This window comes from Scyliorhinus canicula, chromosome 14 (genome assembly GCF_902713615.1).
Source record: "Scyliorhinus canicula chromosome 14, sScyCan1.1, whole genome shotgun sequence".
NCBI lineage: Eukaryota > Metazoa > Chordata > Chondrichthyes > Carcharhiniformes > Scyliorhinidae > Scyliorhinus > Scyliorhinus canicula.
Window position 1 is genome coordinate 75,303,579 of NC_052159.1, and position 12,760 is coordinate 75,316,338.

Sequence of the window (12,760 nt, forward strand, 5' to 3'; positions counted from 1 at the left end):
GATTTCACTGATTCTGAAACAGGAGAAGGACCCTGAGCAATGTGGGTCATACAGGCCAATCTCACTATTGAATGTGGACGCCAAACTGCTGGCTAAGGTACTGGCCATAAGGATAGAGGACTGTGTCCCGGGGGTGATAGGGGAAGACGAGACTGAATTTGTAAAGGTCAGGCAACTCATGGCCAATGTTAGAAGGCTCGTAAACGTTATCATGATGCCCTCAGTTGGGGGGGGAGATGGAGGTGGTGGTTGCGATGGATGCGGAGAAGTCTTTTGGAGTGGGATTACTTGTGGGAGGTGTTAGGAAGTTTCGGGTTTGGTCAGGGCTTCATTGACTGGGTGTGGTTGCTATTTCAGGCACCAGTATCAAGAGTGTGCACGAATCGGCGGATGGCGGTCTATTTTTAACTGCACTGAGGGACAAAGCAATGGTGTCCCCTCTCCCCGCTGTTGTTTGCTCTGGCCATAGAGCAATTGGCTATGGCGTAAAGAGCCTCTAGGAACTGGAAAGGGCTGGTTCGGGGGTGGAACACCAGAACTTACTTTACACGGATGACCTACTCCTGTACATTTCGGACCCGTTAGAGGGGATGAGGGAAATTATGTGGATTTTAGGGGAATTAGGGCAGGTTTTGGAGTATAAATTGAACATGGAGAAAAGCGAGATGTTCACGATCCAGGCGAGAGGGCAGGAGAGGAGACTGGGAGGGCTGCCATTTAGAATAGTAGGAAGGAGCTTTCGCTGTCTGGGAATCCAGGTGGCTCGGGAATGGGACACATTGCACAAGTTAATGTTGACCCTCTTAGGGCCAACTTTATTTTCTCAACACTGAGACAGCCATGTCACTAACCCAGGTCTCAGCTAGTCCCGGCTAGTAGAACAAATGAAGGAGAACTTTAAGAGATGGGACATGCTCCCGCTATCACTGACTGGGAGAGTACAGACCGTTAAAATGACCGGTACAGACCATGAAAATGACGGTCCTCCCCAGATTCATGTTTGTCTTTCAGTGCCTCCTCATCTTTATCCTGAGGGCCTTTTTTAAACGGGTGAATAAGGTGATTTTGAGCTTTGTGTGGGCGGGTAAACCCGCGAGTGAAGAAAGTATTGTTGGAGCGTAGTCGGGGGGAGGGTGGGTTAGCGCTGCTGAAAGTTTGTAACTACTACTGGGAGGCTAAAACAACCATGATTAGGAAGTGGGTAGTGGGGGAGGTTAGCGTGGGAGTGAGAGGTAAGAAAACAAGTTTGGGGGCACTGATAACAACACCTCTCCTGTTTTCGCCAGCCCGGTGGTAGAGGCGGCTCTGAGAGTCTGGGGCAGTGGAGGAAATACAGGAGAGCGGAGGGAGCATTGGTTTGGACCCCGATCTACAGCAACCATCGGTTTGTACCGGGTAGACTGGATGGAGGGTTTTGGAGATGGCAGAGAGCAGGAATTGAGAGGATTGGAGATCTATTTATAGATGGGAGCTTGCTCAGCTTGAAGGCTTTGGAGGAGAAATTTGAATTGCTAGCAGGGAATGGGTTTAGATATCTGCAAGTATGGGATTTTTTGAGAAGGCAGGTTCCGACCTTCCCGCTCCTGCCACCATGGGGTATACAAGACAGGGTATTTTCCAGAACTTTGGTGGGAGAGGGGATGGTATCAGATATCTACAAAGAACTTATGGAGTCGGAGGAAGCTCTGATAGAGGAACTAAAGGGCAAGTGGGAAGATAAGCTAGGGGGAGAGATAGAGGCAGGTCTGTGGGTGGCTGCCTTAAGCAAGGTTAACACATCCTTATCATGTGCCAGGCTTAGCCTGATATAATTCAAGTTTTTTGGGGTAGAGGACAGGTGTGCGAGGTGCGTGGGAGGGCCATCAAATCATGTCCACATGTTTTGAGCATGCCCGCTTAGAGGGTTTTGGCAGGGCTTTGCTAAGGCTATGTCCATGGTACTGTTACGGATACTGTTAATGTGGAGGGACTCGAAGCCACAAAATTTTAGACCTGGGTTAGTGACATGGCTGTCTCAGTGTTGAGAAAATAAAGTTCGCCCTAAGAGGGTCAATGTGAGGGTTCGTCCGGAGATGACAGCCGATTGTCGACTTTCTCTGAGAAAATTAAAATGTCAGCAGAAACAGAAATCTAGGGAAAGGGGGAGGGCCAGGCTATTGTCTTACTGTTAGGTGTGCTATTATTATAAAAACTACAAATACCCTAATAAAATGTTTTTTTTTAAAAAAATGGTGTTGGTCATTCTGCATTATAAAAACAAGACACCCTTCAGAGGAAGCATGGTAGCATTGTGGTTAGCACGGTTGCTTCACAGCGCCAGGGTCCCAGATTCGATTCCCAGCTTGGGTCACTGTCTGTGTGGAGTCCGGGTACTCCGGTTTCCTCCCACAGTCCAAAGATGTGCAGGTTAGGTGGGTTGGCCATGCTAAATTGCCCTCAGTATCCAAAAAGGGTAGGTGGGGTTACTGGGTTACGGGGATAGGGTGGATGTGTGGGGCTTAAGTGGGGTGCTCTTTCCAAGGGACCGTGCAGACCCGATGGCCTGAATGGCCTCCTTTTGCACTGTAAATTATATGTTCTATTAGTGCATGATGCTCAAGTTAGATATCCTCCAACATCCTGTATCGAACGCCTCCTTGGAACCTTTAGAAGAATAGATACAAAGACTGGGCGGCGAATATAGCCATGAGTAGGAAGTGGGTAGTTGGGGAGGGGTCGGTGTGGGAGCGGGTGGAGAATGCATCTTGTAAGCGCCGAAGTTTGGGGGCATGCGTCATGGCCATTGGTAATTTGAACCGTCAGCAGATTCAATATAGGGGGATTAGGGAGCAAGGTGGGGGGAGTAGGGTGGAGGGAGTGAGACTATGTCAGTCTAGCTCAGACGAGAACTGGGAGATAGAGGGGTGTGTTACATGTTGAACTATGTTTATATCTGTACTTGTGACTTTTGTTATTATAAAACCATAAATGCCTTATTAAATGTTTTTTAAAAAGAAGAAAAGATACAAAGCTCTTCCTTGCAAAACATGTCTCGGCCTCAACAATTACTTTACTGCCCAGGACCCTGCACTTTTCATAAGTTTAATTTAGTCTGCTTGTGTTTTCTGTTGCTGTGTGTCAGTGTGATGTTGAACTGAAAAATGAATTAATAATGGCATCCACACCCATGAGTCTTGATGTTTGCACAAATACAATTTACTTATATTTTATCTCCTCCAAAGCAATTTGACATTTCATTCCACCCTGTTCTGCCCTAAAACAACCTGAACATGGCCACATTCAAATTTGGTCTGCAGAGAACCTTCTCCTCCTTCATGTGACTTATACCGTAACCTTAAATCTACCTTTCAGTGAAGTTCCTTAACCTGTCAGCAACCACAGGAAAATCCTCAGGTTTGCTTATGATTCACTGGGATTATACCTCACCAGAAGTGATTAGTGCTTGTGCTAAACTTTTGGCAAAGTAAAAGTAAAGAAGTGGCCAGTGATAGGATTGCTCTCCATTTTAAAACTGCAAAGTGTAAGGGAACAGTCTTCACACAGTGACAAGGTGTTCTAGATTGGCAGCTGTATCTAACTTTAATATTGAAAAATACCAGTTTTTAGAAAAGGGCTAGGTGGGGCTGGGGGGCCATGAATCTCTCTCTGAAGGGGCCCCCGCAACAACTACTAGCAAGAGGGCATTTCATCCATATGTTGGCTCATTAAAATCCAGGTTCTGTAAGTGAAAAGATGCGTGTGAACTCCTGTGCCAGGTAATCCCTTTAATTGCATTTTCGCAATGATGCAGTATCATATTGTATCACAGGCATTTTCCCAGATAAGGTGCTTCATATTTCTAATTGGTGGTTGTTTTCATTTTTTTTTTATTTGGCTAGTATTTGATTCTTTAATAAGTGAGTTCCTTTTAAATTAAGTGGGTACCAGTAGATTAAAGTACTGGGGTGGTGTTAATTAGATATTCTTATGTTTATAGGTCGATGGCAGTAGTAAGAACAATCAAAGTGTTGAAGAAATATTACAGGTTAATGCTCCTTTTACTTCTGACTATGAAACAATGTGAATTGTAGTGACATAAACTCCAAATAATGCATGGTTAGCATTTGGAATATTAATGCAATGCAGAATGGACACAACAAACGCGACCTTTTGGCCGTGCAGCGCTCTGTCGGGAATAGTGGAAGAGCCCTGAAACAGGATTTGCGCCGGGCGATGTTCCCGGCCCTCCCAGCATACTTGATTTGATTCACGCCAATCTGGCACTGCCTGAAGGGGCAGGGCATGAAGAAAGCAAGGGCATAAAGGGATGGGGCATGAAGGGGGCATGGCTATGAAGAGGCAGGGCATGGTGAGAGGTAGGACATGAAGGGCATGGCTAGGAAGGGGTAGGACATGAAGGGGGCATGGCTAGGAAGGGGTAGGACATGAAGGGCATGGCTAGGAAGGGGTAGGACATGAAGGGGGCATGGCTAGGAAGGGACCTTTTTAAAATAGTGCCCTGATCTCCGAAAATCTAGCCTTGCCGGTGGCCTTTGGTCCCATACATCTCATTATCGGCCAACGGCCAGGGACTTTGCAATTTTGCCTACTAGCTACTGACCGACTCAGACATCTGCCCCAAGATCTTGACCCCGTGCCACAATTGAACCTGTAAGTGAAACAAGGGTGCAGAGCTATTATCCAGCTAAAAAAGGTACAAATCACATATTCTTTTAATGTTCACATTGCAGTTAATACATGGAGTTAAGCGGCAGATGTTGAGAATTGTTTCATATTAATCACCTTGCCATAATTTGAGTTATAGGTCTATGGCTGTGTATCCAGATTACAGAAGCACTTTGGGGGTGACCTGGCCTTGCTTTTGCTGAGCCTTTGGATGCTGCCTTTCAAACTGCAATACTGGAAAATTATTAGTACCATTCTTCCACCTGATGCTGTTCCGAGAGATTTGGAACCGTCAAGTCACCTGACTCTACCCACACAATTTCTGGTGTCATGTTTTGCACCTCGTTTATTGCCACTCTGTGGTGTAGGCCTATCTCCTCCTCCAACATGGGCAGCACTGTAGCACAGTGGTTAGCACTGTTGCTTCACAGCACCAGGGTCCCAGGTTCGATTCCCGGCTTAGGTCACTGTCTGTGCGGAGTCTGTACGTTCTCCCAATGTCTGCGTGGGTTTCTTCCCACAGGTCCCCAAAGACATGCTGTTAGGTGAATTGGACATTCTGAATTCTCCCTATGTGTACCCAAACAGGTGCCAGAATGTGGCGACTAGGGGCTTTTCACAGTAACTTTATTCCAATGTCAATGTAAGCCTACTTGTGACAATAAAGATTATTAAATTAGGGCTGTCCTTTCTACCTCAGCCATGTCGCTTTCTGTCATGACATTTGCAATCTTCCCACAGCTTAAGGGTGTCAAGAGAAACAGCCTGAGGGCACGTGGAATATTACAAATAATAAATTTGGCCAGATTGAGGACCCCAAGGGATTAAGAAAGCAGAGAAAAATATGTATCAATTCCAGCTACTTACACTTAAGCAGCACTGACCCAAAATTTCAAACTCTTTATTTCTCTACAAATGTACGCAAAGTAAATACAAGTCAGTTTCCTAACTGCCCAGAAATACATACATTCAAAACTTTAGGGACTATTGATTGCTGAAATCTCTCTCTCCCAGAGCATACAGACACGCTGCATATGGATGGTTTCTTGCAGGTTACAGACTCAAACAGCCCGCTTCTGCTGAGTGCCATCCCAATGGCCAGTCAGATTTCAGCTTTGCTGATGTCTGGTCAATCAGGACAAAGCAGAGGCAGGACTTCTGATTTTGAAATCTGGGGGGATGGGGTCATGAATGAGTGCCAAAATCTCTGAGCAAATGAAGTTCCTCAGATTGGAAACCATTTCCGGTGAGTTTCAGTGTGAGGAGGATCATGGCAGCTGTGCTCAGCGCCATGTTGTTAAATGATTTAGAGGGTGCAGTTTCAAAATAGAATTAAAAATCTGGTCTCTCTCCTGTAGTGATCTGTACATCTGTACATACATCTGCACATACACCAGGGACTACAGACAGATGTAACAGCCACAGCATCACTAGAGGGCAGCATCAGAGACGGGTCCAGGCCAAGGCAGGATCCGCCTCTTTCAGAAGCACAGGGTTAGTGAGCAGCAGCAGACAGAGACAGCTCAGCATAGGCAGTTTACCTTAGCTTCACTGGTCATACCTCTTTACTGTATTATATCTAGTTAAGCTCTGGAAACAGAACAAACCCACTGAATAAAGTATTTATGTTAACTGGAAGTCTGCAATCTTTATTCAGACTTAGAGAATAACTTAGAGAATCCCTGATTGGTCCCTTCCCCCTCTGGTCTGACCTGCCGCCCTCCACAACATCCCAGTCCAGCTCACCTCCCTCCTCCAACCCGACCTGAGCCACTGCTGCTCACCGGGATCTGGGAGAAAGTGAAGACACTGGCCCCCTGCACTGACTACTCACACTGGTCCTAGTCTGGATCGGCTCTGGGCAGCAAGTGTACAGTTGATGAGCCAGAACTAGGTTGTGAAAAATACTTTTGTTGATCAGCACTGAGCACAGCCCCATATCTTTCCACCCTGTCATACATGTTTTCCCAATGTTTAACTAAACCCGTGCTTTTCCTTATAGTCTTGGAGTTATTTTTCTCTTCAGTGTTTTTCCAGATCAAAGCCTCAGTAGTGTATACCTCTGCCACACTCTCAAGCAACTCGCCCCCTCCACCTGTGTTCTCCCAGACCCCCACCGCTCTCCGCGACTTGCCACCGTTCTCCTTTCCGCCTCACTTACATGTCGACTGTTGATTTTTTTAAAATTAAAATTGTTATACAATACACCTTTTAAATATGCTTCAAATATTCCGATTTAAATTGCCTTTGTGCCAACACATGGAAATCCTACGTATGTTGAAATATTGCATGTGTCATTTCATTGTGTCCAAAAAACATTAGAAATTGAACAGTTAATGAACACCATATGATTTTTCCCTTTGGAAACGAGTTTTGGGGTGGCACAGTGGTTGTTAGCACTGCTGCCTCACAGCACCAGGGACCCGGGTTCAATTCCGGCCTTGGGTCATTGTCTGTGTTGAGTTTGCCCTTTCTCCTCGTGTCTGCATGGGTTTCCTCTAGGTGCTCCAGTTTCCTCCCACAGTCCAAAGATGTGAGGGTTAGGTGGATTGGCCATGCTAAATTGTGCCTTAGTGTCCAGGGATGTGCCAGTTAGGTTACGGGGTTATGCCGATAGAGCGGGGTGGACATCGGTAGAACTCATTTGAAGGTTTGATGCACTTGATGGGCCGCGTGGCCTCCTTCAGCACTTTAGGGTTTCTTCTATTCCATGATTTTTTGAGCCCTTCCAGTATTGGAGATTAAACTCGAGTCCCATTCCTGTGTTATTAGGTTGACAACTGTGCCTTTCCCAAAAGCAACATTTACATCAGATCAAAGCAGAGATACATCAGAGTTCCAAAAGTGTAATGAAAGAAAAATGTCAGTGGTGATTGATAGGTCATTAAAATATCTTAGCGGCAGGTAATCAGCTGTCTCAGCAAAGGATGAGAGGTTAGGCCTCCAGAAATCCCACATACCCTTGGTCAATTTCTCACCTGAAGTTGGGGGAAGCTGCAGCTGACCAGCAGGTGGGAATGCAATGTCAGTTAACAGGTCACTAGACTTAGGAACTGAACAAAAAGTCCTTGCCACTGAGTTGATCAACATGAGTGATGAACAAGGGGCTGCTGGTACCTTGGGGCAGGGAAGACCTGAACTCTCTTTGTGGACCTCAGTGGACTTGCGGTTCCTGACCTCATAAGGAAAGTCTAAAAGAGTAAAAGACTTGACTTTTGGCCTTCTTCTGGACCAAACTCCTCCTGCGAGATTAGTGGCGAATGTTGGCCGATAGTTTCAACTGCTTGTCTGGGCACAGTTAAAGTTGTTCCCTCAGTTTGTTCCTCTTTCTTCAACCTGACGATAATTAGAATTTTCCAGCTATCAATTCGACACAAGGTTCAAGCTTTGGGAAGGGATGCGAATTAGACTATTTCAGTTTACTTCGCAAATGTAATTCATTTTAAATTTAAAAAACTCAAATAAATGAGAAGAGACATCGTGGAACAATTACAATTTTTCACTCTGCTTAAAACTGCCATTGGATTTCCAAAGGGACAATCATGCTTGAGGAACCTCGTGGAATTTATTTGGGAGCAACAAGCATGATAGATACGGGTGAAGCTTCAGAACAAAGAGCAGGAAAAACCTCTTTGCATAGCAAGTTATGAGACTGTGGAATTAATTTCATGGATTAATAGTTGAATCAAAAAATTATATCAACATTCAAAATTAGATTGGGTAGATGGATGAAGGAAAAGGAATAGGGGCAGGCAAATGGAACCAAGACTGTTTGTTCCCATGAGTGAGAACATTGACAAAGAGCACTGGGGCCTTATAACTTTTATGTCTGACTGTATATCGTCATCCTTTTTGAATATGGGCACTGCACTAACCAGCATACAACCTTCTGCTACCTCCTCAACTCTAACAAGGATAAAGTTTAACTTTTAGTGAAAGGATAAAGAGTCAATATCGGCTCTCTTGCCTTATGTACCTCGCCCAAATTTCCTTTCCATTGATTTCACCATCTAGAGTTACTGATCCATTTGCTTTCGACTCCCATGTTAGTTTACCCACGGTATTGCTGTATTATCTTGTTACTAACTTAGCAGCTTGCGGCTGAGTCTGTGTTCCTTATTTTGAATCCTTGTGGTCCAATATTGACTGATGATTTTGAAACTTCACAAAAAGCTTCTGGGACAGCTATAATGCTGGTGGACAAGGCCAAAGTTCAAGCTTGGGAAGGGATGAGAACTTAGACATAAAATAATTGAATTGACAAATGTAATGATGCTTTAGGGAATTTTTTGACTTTTTAAAATTAGTCCAAAATTTTATTTTGAACAGTTGAGAAAATGTGGCCTGTGATTTTTTTTCCAAGAACATTTGAATAATCCGATTAGTTCATCAACAAACTATGAAAAGCAAACACTGATATGTCAATGGTTGAATAGAAATAAGGTAAGAGGGAGCTCGAGTAGAGAATAATCATCTGTTGCATCAGTTGCTTCTGTGCTGTAATTTCTATGTAATTCTATGTTAATTACATAAGAAATGCTGCTATAAACTAACAGGTAATTTCAATTCATCAATGTTGACATAAAAACATTACCAAAAATTGTGATAGCTGACAGTGATGTTTGTAAACAGTATGTAAAATTCTTGCTAAAAATATAGATATAAAAGGAATTCCAAAGGTGAGAGTTCTCCTTTGATTAACATCTGTATTATTTTCTGGACATGTTGAAGAATATTCTACCCTCGTGTGCTGTTTAGGGGGAAAATGTTTGTGTTGTAGCTCATATTTTCTATAATACTGCATTGTTTTTGCTTCAGGACTGGCAGCCTCTAGGCACTGGATGCAATTATCAAAGTAAGTATCTTATCCCATTCTTAACACAGTAAATGTTCATTCAGACTTATTACAGAAACTGATCTACTAACTGATCTATAATAAAATTAGTAAAGGTTAACTTTGATAATTTCAGATTTCCATTCTTTTCTCATGGTGAAATACAAACAGGATGGCGCAGTGGTTAGCACTACTGCCTCATGTTGCCGAGGACCCGGGTACGATCCCTGCCCCAGGCCTCTGTCCGTGTGGTTTGTACATTCTTCCATGGCTGCATGGGTCTCACCCCCACGACCCAAAAGATGTGCAGGGTAGGTGGATTGGCCATGCTAAAATTGTCCCTTAATTGGAAAAACTAAAAAAGAACAAACAAAATGAAATCCTATGCGAGAAATGTTGGAACCAAACATTTAATGAATAGTACTTATCTTTAATCCAGGGATATAAGAATAAAATCTCTATTGATAGTTCAGGTTGTGGGAGTATCTTTTTTTTGTATAAGTAATTATCAAAGATTCTATAACCACTAATATATCAATAAAGGTCTGTTTTTGGATAAGTATTAATAAGTCAATGTTTTTAAGCAAATATGATATTTCTAATTGAAGGTTGCATTGCTTCACTGTTAATGCTACACTAATTCTCAAATGCACTTCCTCAGCAGAGCAATGTGATATTCATTCGAAGAAACTGCAAAAATTGTAAGTTTCATCAAGCTCCTGTTAAATCTTAAACTGCGCAATTTTTCTTACATTAGAAATTCAAGTGAATGTCAGTCTAGGAGGAATGTCTTTTGCTCAGAACTGCTTCCCTTATTCAGAATGCATGGCAATCTGTGGTAATTTTTTTCAAAACAATTTTGTTGCTAGTTGGGTCTCCATCTCAATCGTTCGGGCACTTCAATGATATCAGTGTCCACATACATCTCAGAGCTGCTCCCCTCTGGAGAGCTGGGCTCAAACTAACTTGTAGCTGTTCCAGACCTATATGCTCTCAGAAAAGCTCAATGTGGGTGACAACATTGTTGTCTGTTCATGCTGAAAGTATTTCTGATAAGAATACTGTATTCTTTAATGAAAACGTTGAGCACTTTGAACAAGTACTAATTCTAGACTTTCAATCCCTGCTGAATAACAGTCATTACGTGCATTTTTTCTCGTTCTTTTATTGACAAGCAAGGAAAAGCACATGGATATAAGACAAATTTTACTTGTGGCAAAATTGAAATTAGACTTTGTATGCATCAGAAGTGCACCTGACACCGTAGGTGGGATTCTCCCCCCCACCCCCCCAACCCCCCGCCGGGGCGGGGAATCCCCGGGGGCAGCGTGAATCCCGCCTCCCCCGCCCCGACTGCCGTATTCTCCAACGCTGGGTTTCAGGCGGGGCGGAGTTCACGCCAGGCCGGTCGGGGGCTGTTGGCAGCGGTCCCCCCCGGCAATTCTCTAGGCCCCAATGGGCCGAGCTGCCGTCCATTTTTGACCAGTCCCGCTGGCGTGGGTTACGCATGGTCCCACACGGCGGGACCTGGCAGGTAAGTCGGCTGGAGAGGCCCTTGGGGGGAGTGCCAGGGGATCCAACCCCGGGGCGGGGGGGGGCCACGGTGGCCTGGCCCGCGATTGGGCCCACCGATATGCAGGTGGGCCTGTGCCGTGGGGGCACTCCTCCCTTCCGCGCCGGCCCCTAGAGGGCTCCGCCATGGCCTGCGCGAAGAAGAGAAGCCCCTGCACATGCGTCAAAATACACCACGCCTGCGGTTCCGAGCATGCCACGAGATCATACCAGCCCTTCTGGGCAAGCGCAAACTCGTGAAGTCCCTCCAACGTCCACCTAGCCCCCAAAATGCGGAGAATTCCACACTTTCGGGGGCTGTTGACGCCAGAGTGGCTGGTGCCGGTTTTCCCGCCGGCATGGGGACTTAGTTCCTGGAGAGGAGAATCTCGGCTCATATTTTCTTGGGCTGCTATTAGCATGCCTAAAATACTGCTTGAAGGACCCAAAATCAAATATTCAAGAACAAATAAGTGGAGAATGCACTACAGTATTTGCTTAGTTGGACTAGGTCTTGAATAGTGTAGCTGCTGGTCCTTGAAGGCACTTCATATAAGACCTACAAAATGTTTAGGTTTTATTTTTGTAGGCTCAGGAAAAGCAGGAATTTTCATCCTGAGCCTCTCAAAAGTCCAGTTCATTGATAGCATGTTCAAAGCCTCCCTCCCCCCACCCCCACCCCGGGACCTGATCTACTGACCAGCATGACAGCTGACCAATTTCTCGTCCTTCCCAAATGGCAAGATACAGTAAAATGTTTATTTTGTGCCTGCAACTTACCTTCAGCATTTAAATGAAGCCAGAAGCCAAATCTGGACTTTGCCTCAGCTACCATGCACTGCACAACATAGAGATTTCTCTGCCAATTTTGTGTTAATTTTACTTCATTGTCTGTCCCATCGTTTCTTCAAAACTTTCAACCTTCTCATCTTCACATGATATTCAACCTCATACAATTTCTATTTCATATAATTGCCATTCATTGTACTCAGTTCTTCCATTATCTGGCAGAAGTTTCGCACTGTCTGATGGAAAAATTGTGTTGCACAACATTCTAACTTCTATCATTCTTTTAATACAGTCTTCAATTTGGGCGATCTGAGCCAGTTTTTAAATCAGTCTAATAGAAGTGGACACATTTTTCTCAAGTTACTGATTAAGGGTATCTTTTTTCATTACTTCTGTCACAAATCAGTGCTTGCCTTGTTGAGTCAAAATTTGGAAAATATTCCGTGCATGAAAAATAAACTGTGAGTTCTGAAAGGAGTATTGAACATCCTAACCACAGTTTGGTATCGTGCCATTTGCTTCTGCACAAATTGTGTGTGTGATAAATAGCCACTTCATCTGAAGAGTCCTTTGAAACTGCCCAGGATCTTTTGGGCTCCTTAAGTGATAAAACACTTCATTAGTGGAAACATCTTAAACATTACTGAGTTAAGACTGGAGTGCTTTATGGATGATTTTGATGTGAAGCTTGTTTACACAGCGCATCTTGCTCAGCAAGCTTCTCTGACTTTGTATTTAAGGCCTGGTACAAGAGCTTTCATCAAAGCTTTGCAAATTACTTGAAAAGAGGAAACCTCGCCGTTATCCGAGGTGTATTAGCAAATTTCATCAGTTGTCAGCCTTTGAAAGATAAGGAAGATCTCTTTCAGTGTACTAAATACTCATAAACTGAGCATAGCTCCTGTTGTCCACTGTGCTAAG

The 12,760-nt window shown here is 44.2% G+C and overlaps 1 protein-coding gene across 4 annotated transcripts in view; it reads left to right on the forward strand.

Annotated features, from left to right (window-relative positions):
- Positions 1–12,760, forward strand: part of aff3 (AF4/FMR2 family, member 3) — a 409,202-nt gene that overhangs the window by 180,151 nt on the left and 216,291 nt on the right. For 3 of the 4 annotated variants that reach the window (XM_038818559.1, XM_038818556.1, XM_038818557.1), the window contains exons 2-3: positions 9,484–9,520; positions 10,161–10,200. Coding sequence is in view for 2 of the 4 variants with exons in the window: in XM_038818556.1 (XP_038674484.1) it covers positions 9,484–9,520; positions 10,161–10,200 (77 nt within the window). In the remaining 2 variants the exon portion in view is untranslated. Of the gene's footprint in view, positions 1–9,483; positions 9,521–10,160; positions 10,201–12,760 lie in introns of those variants that run through there. The other variant, XM_038818561.1, reaches the window with a different exon arrangement.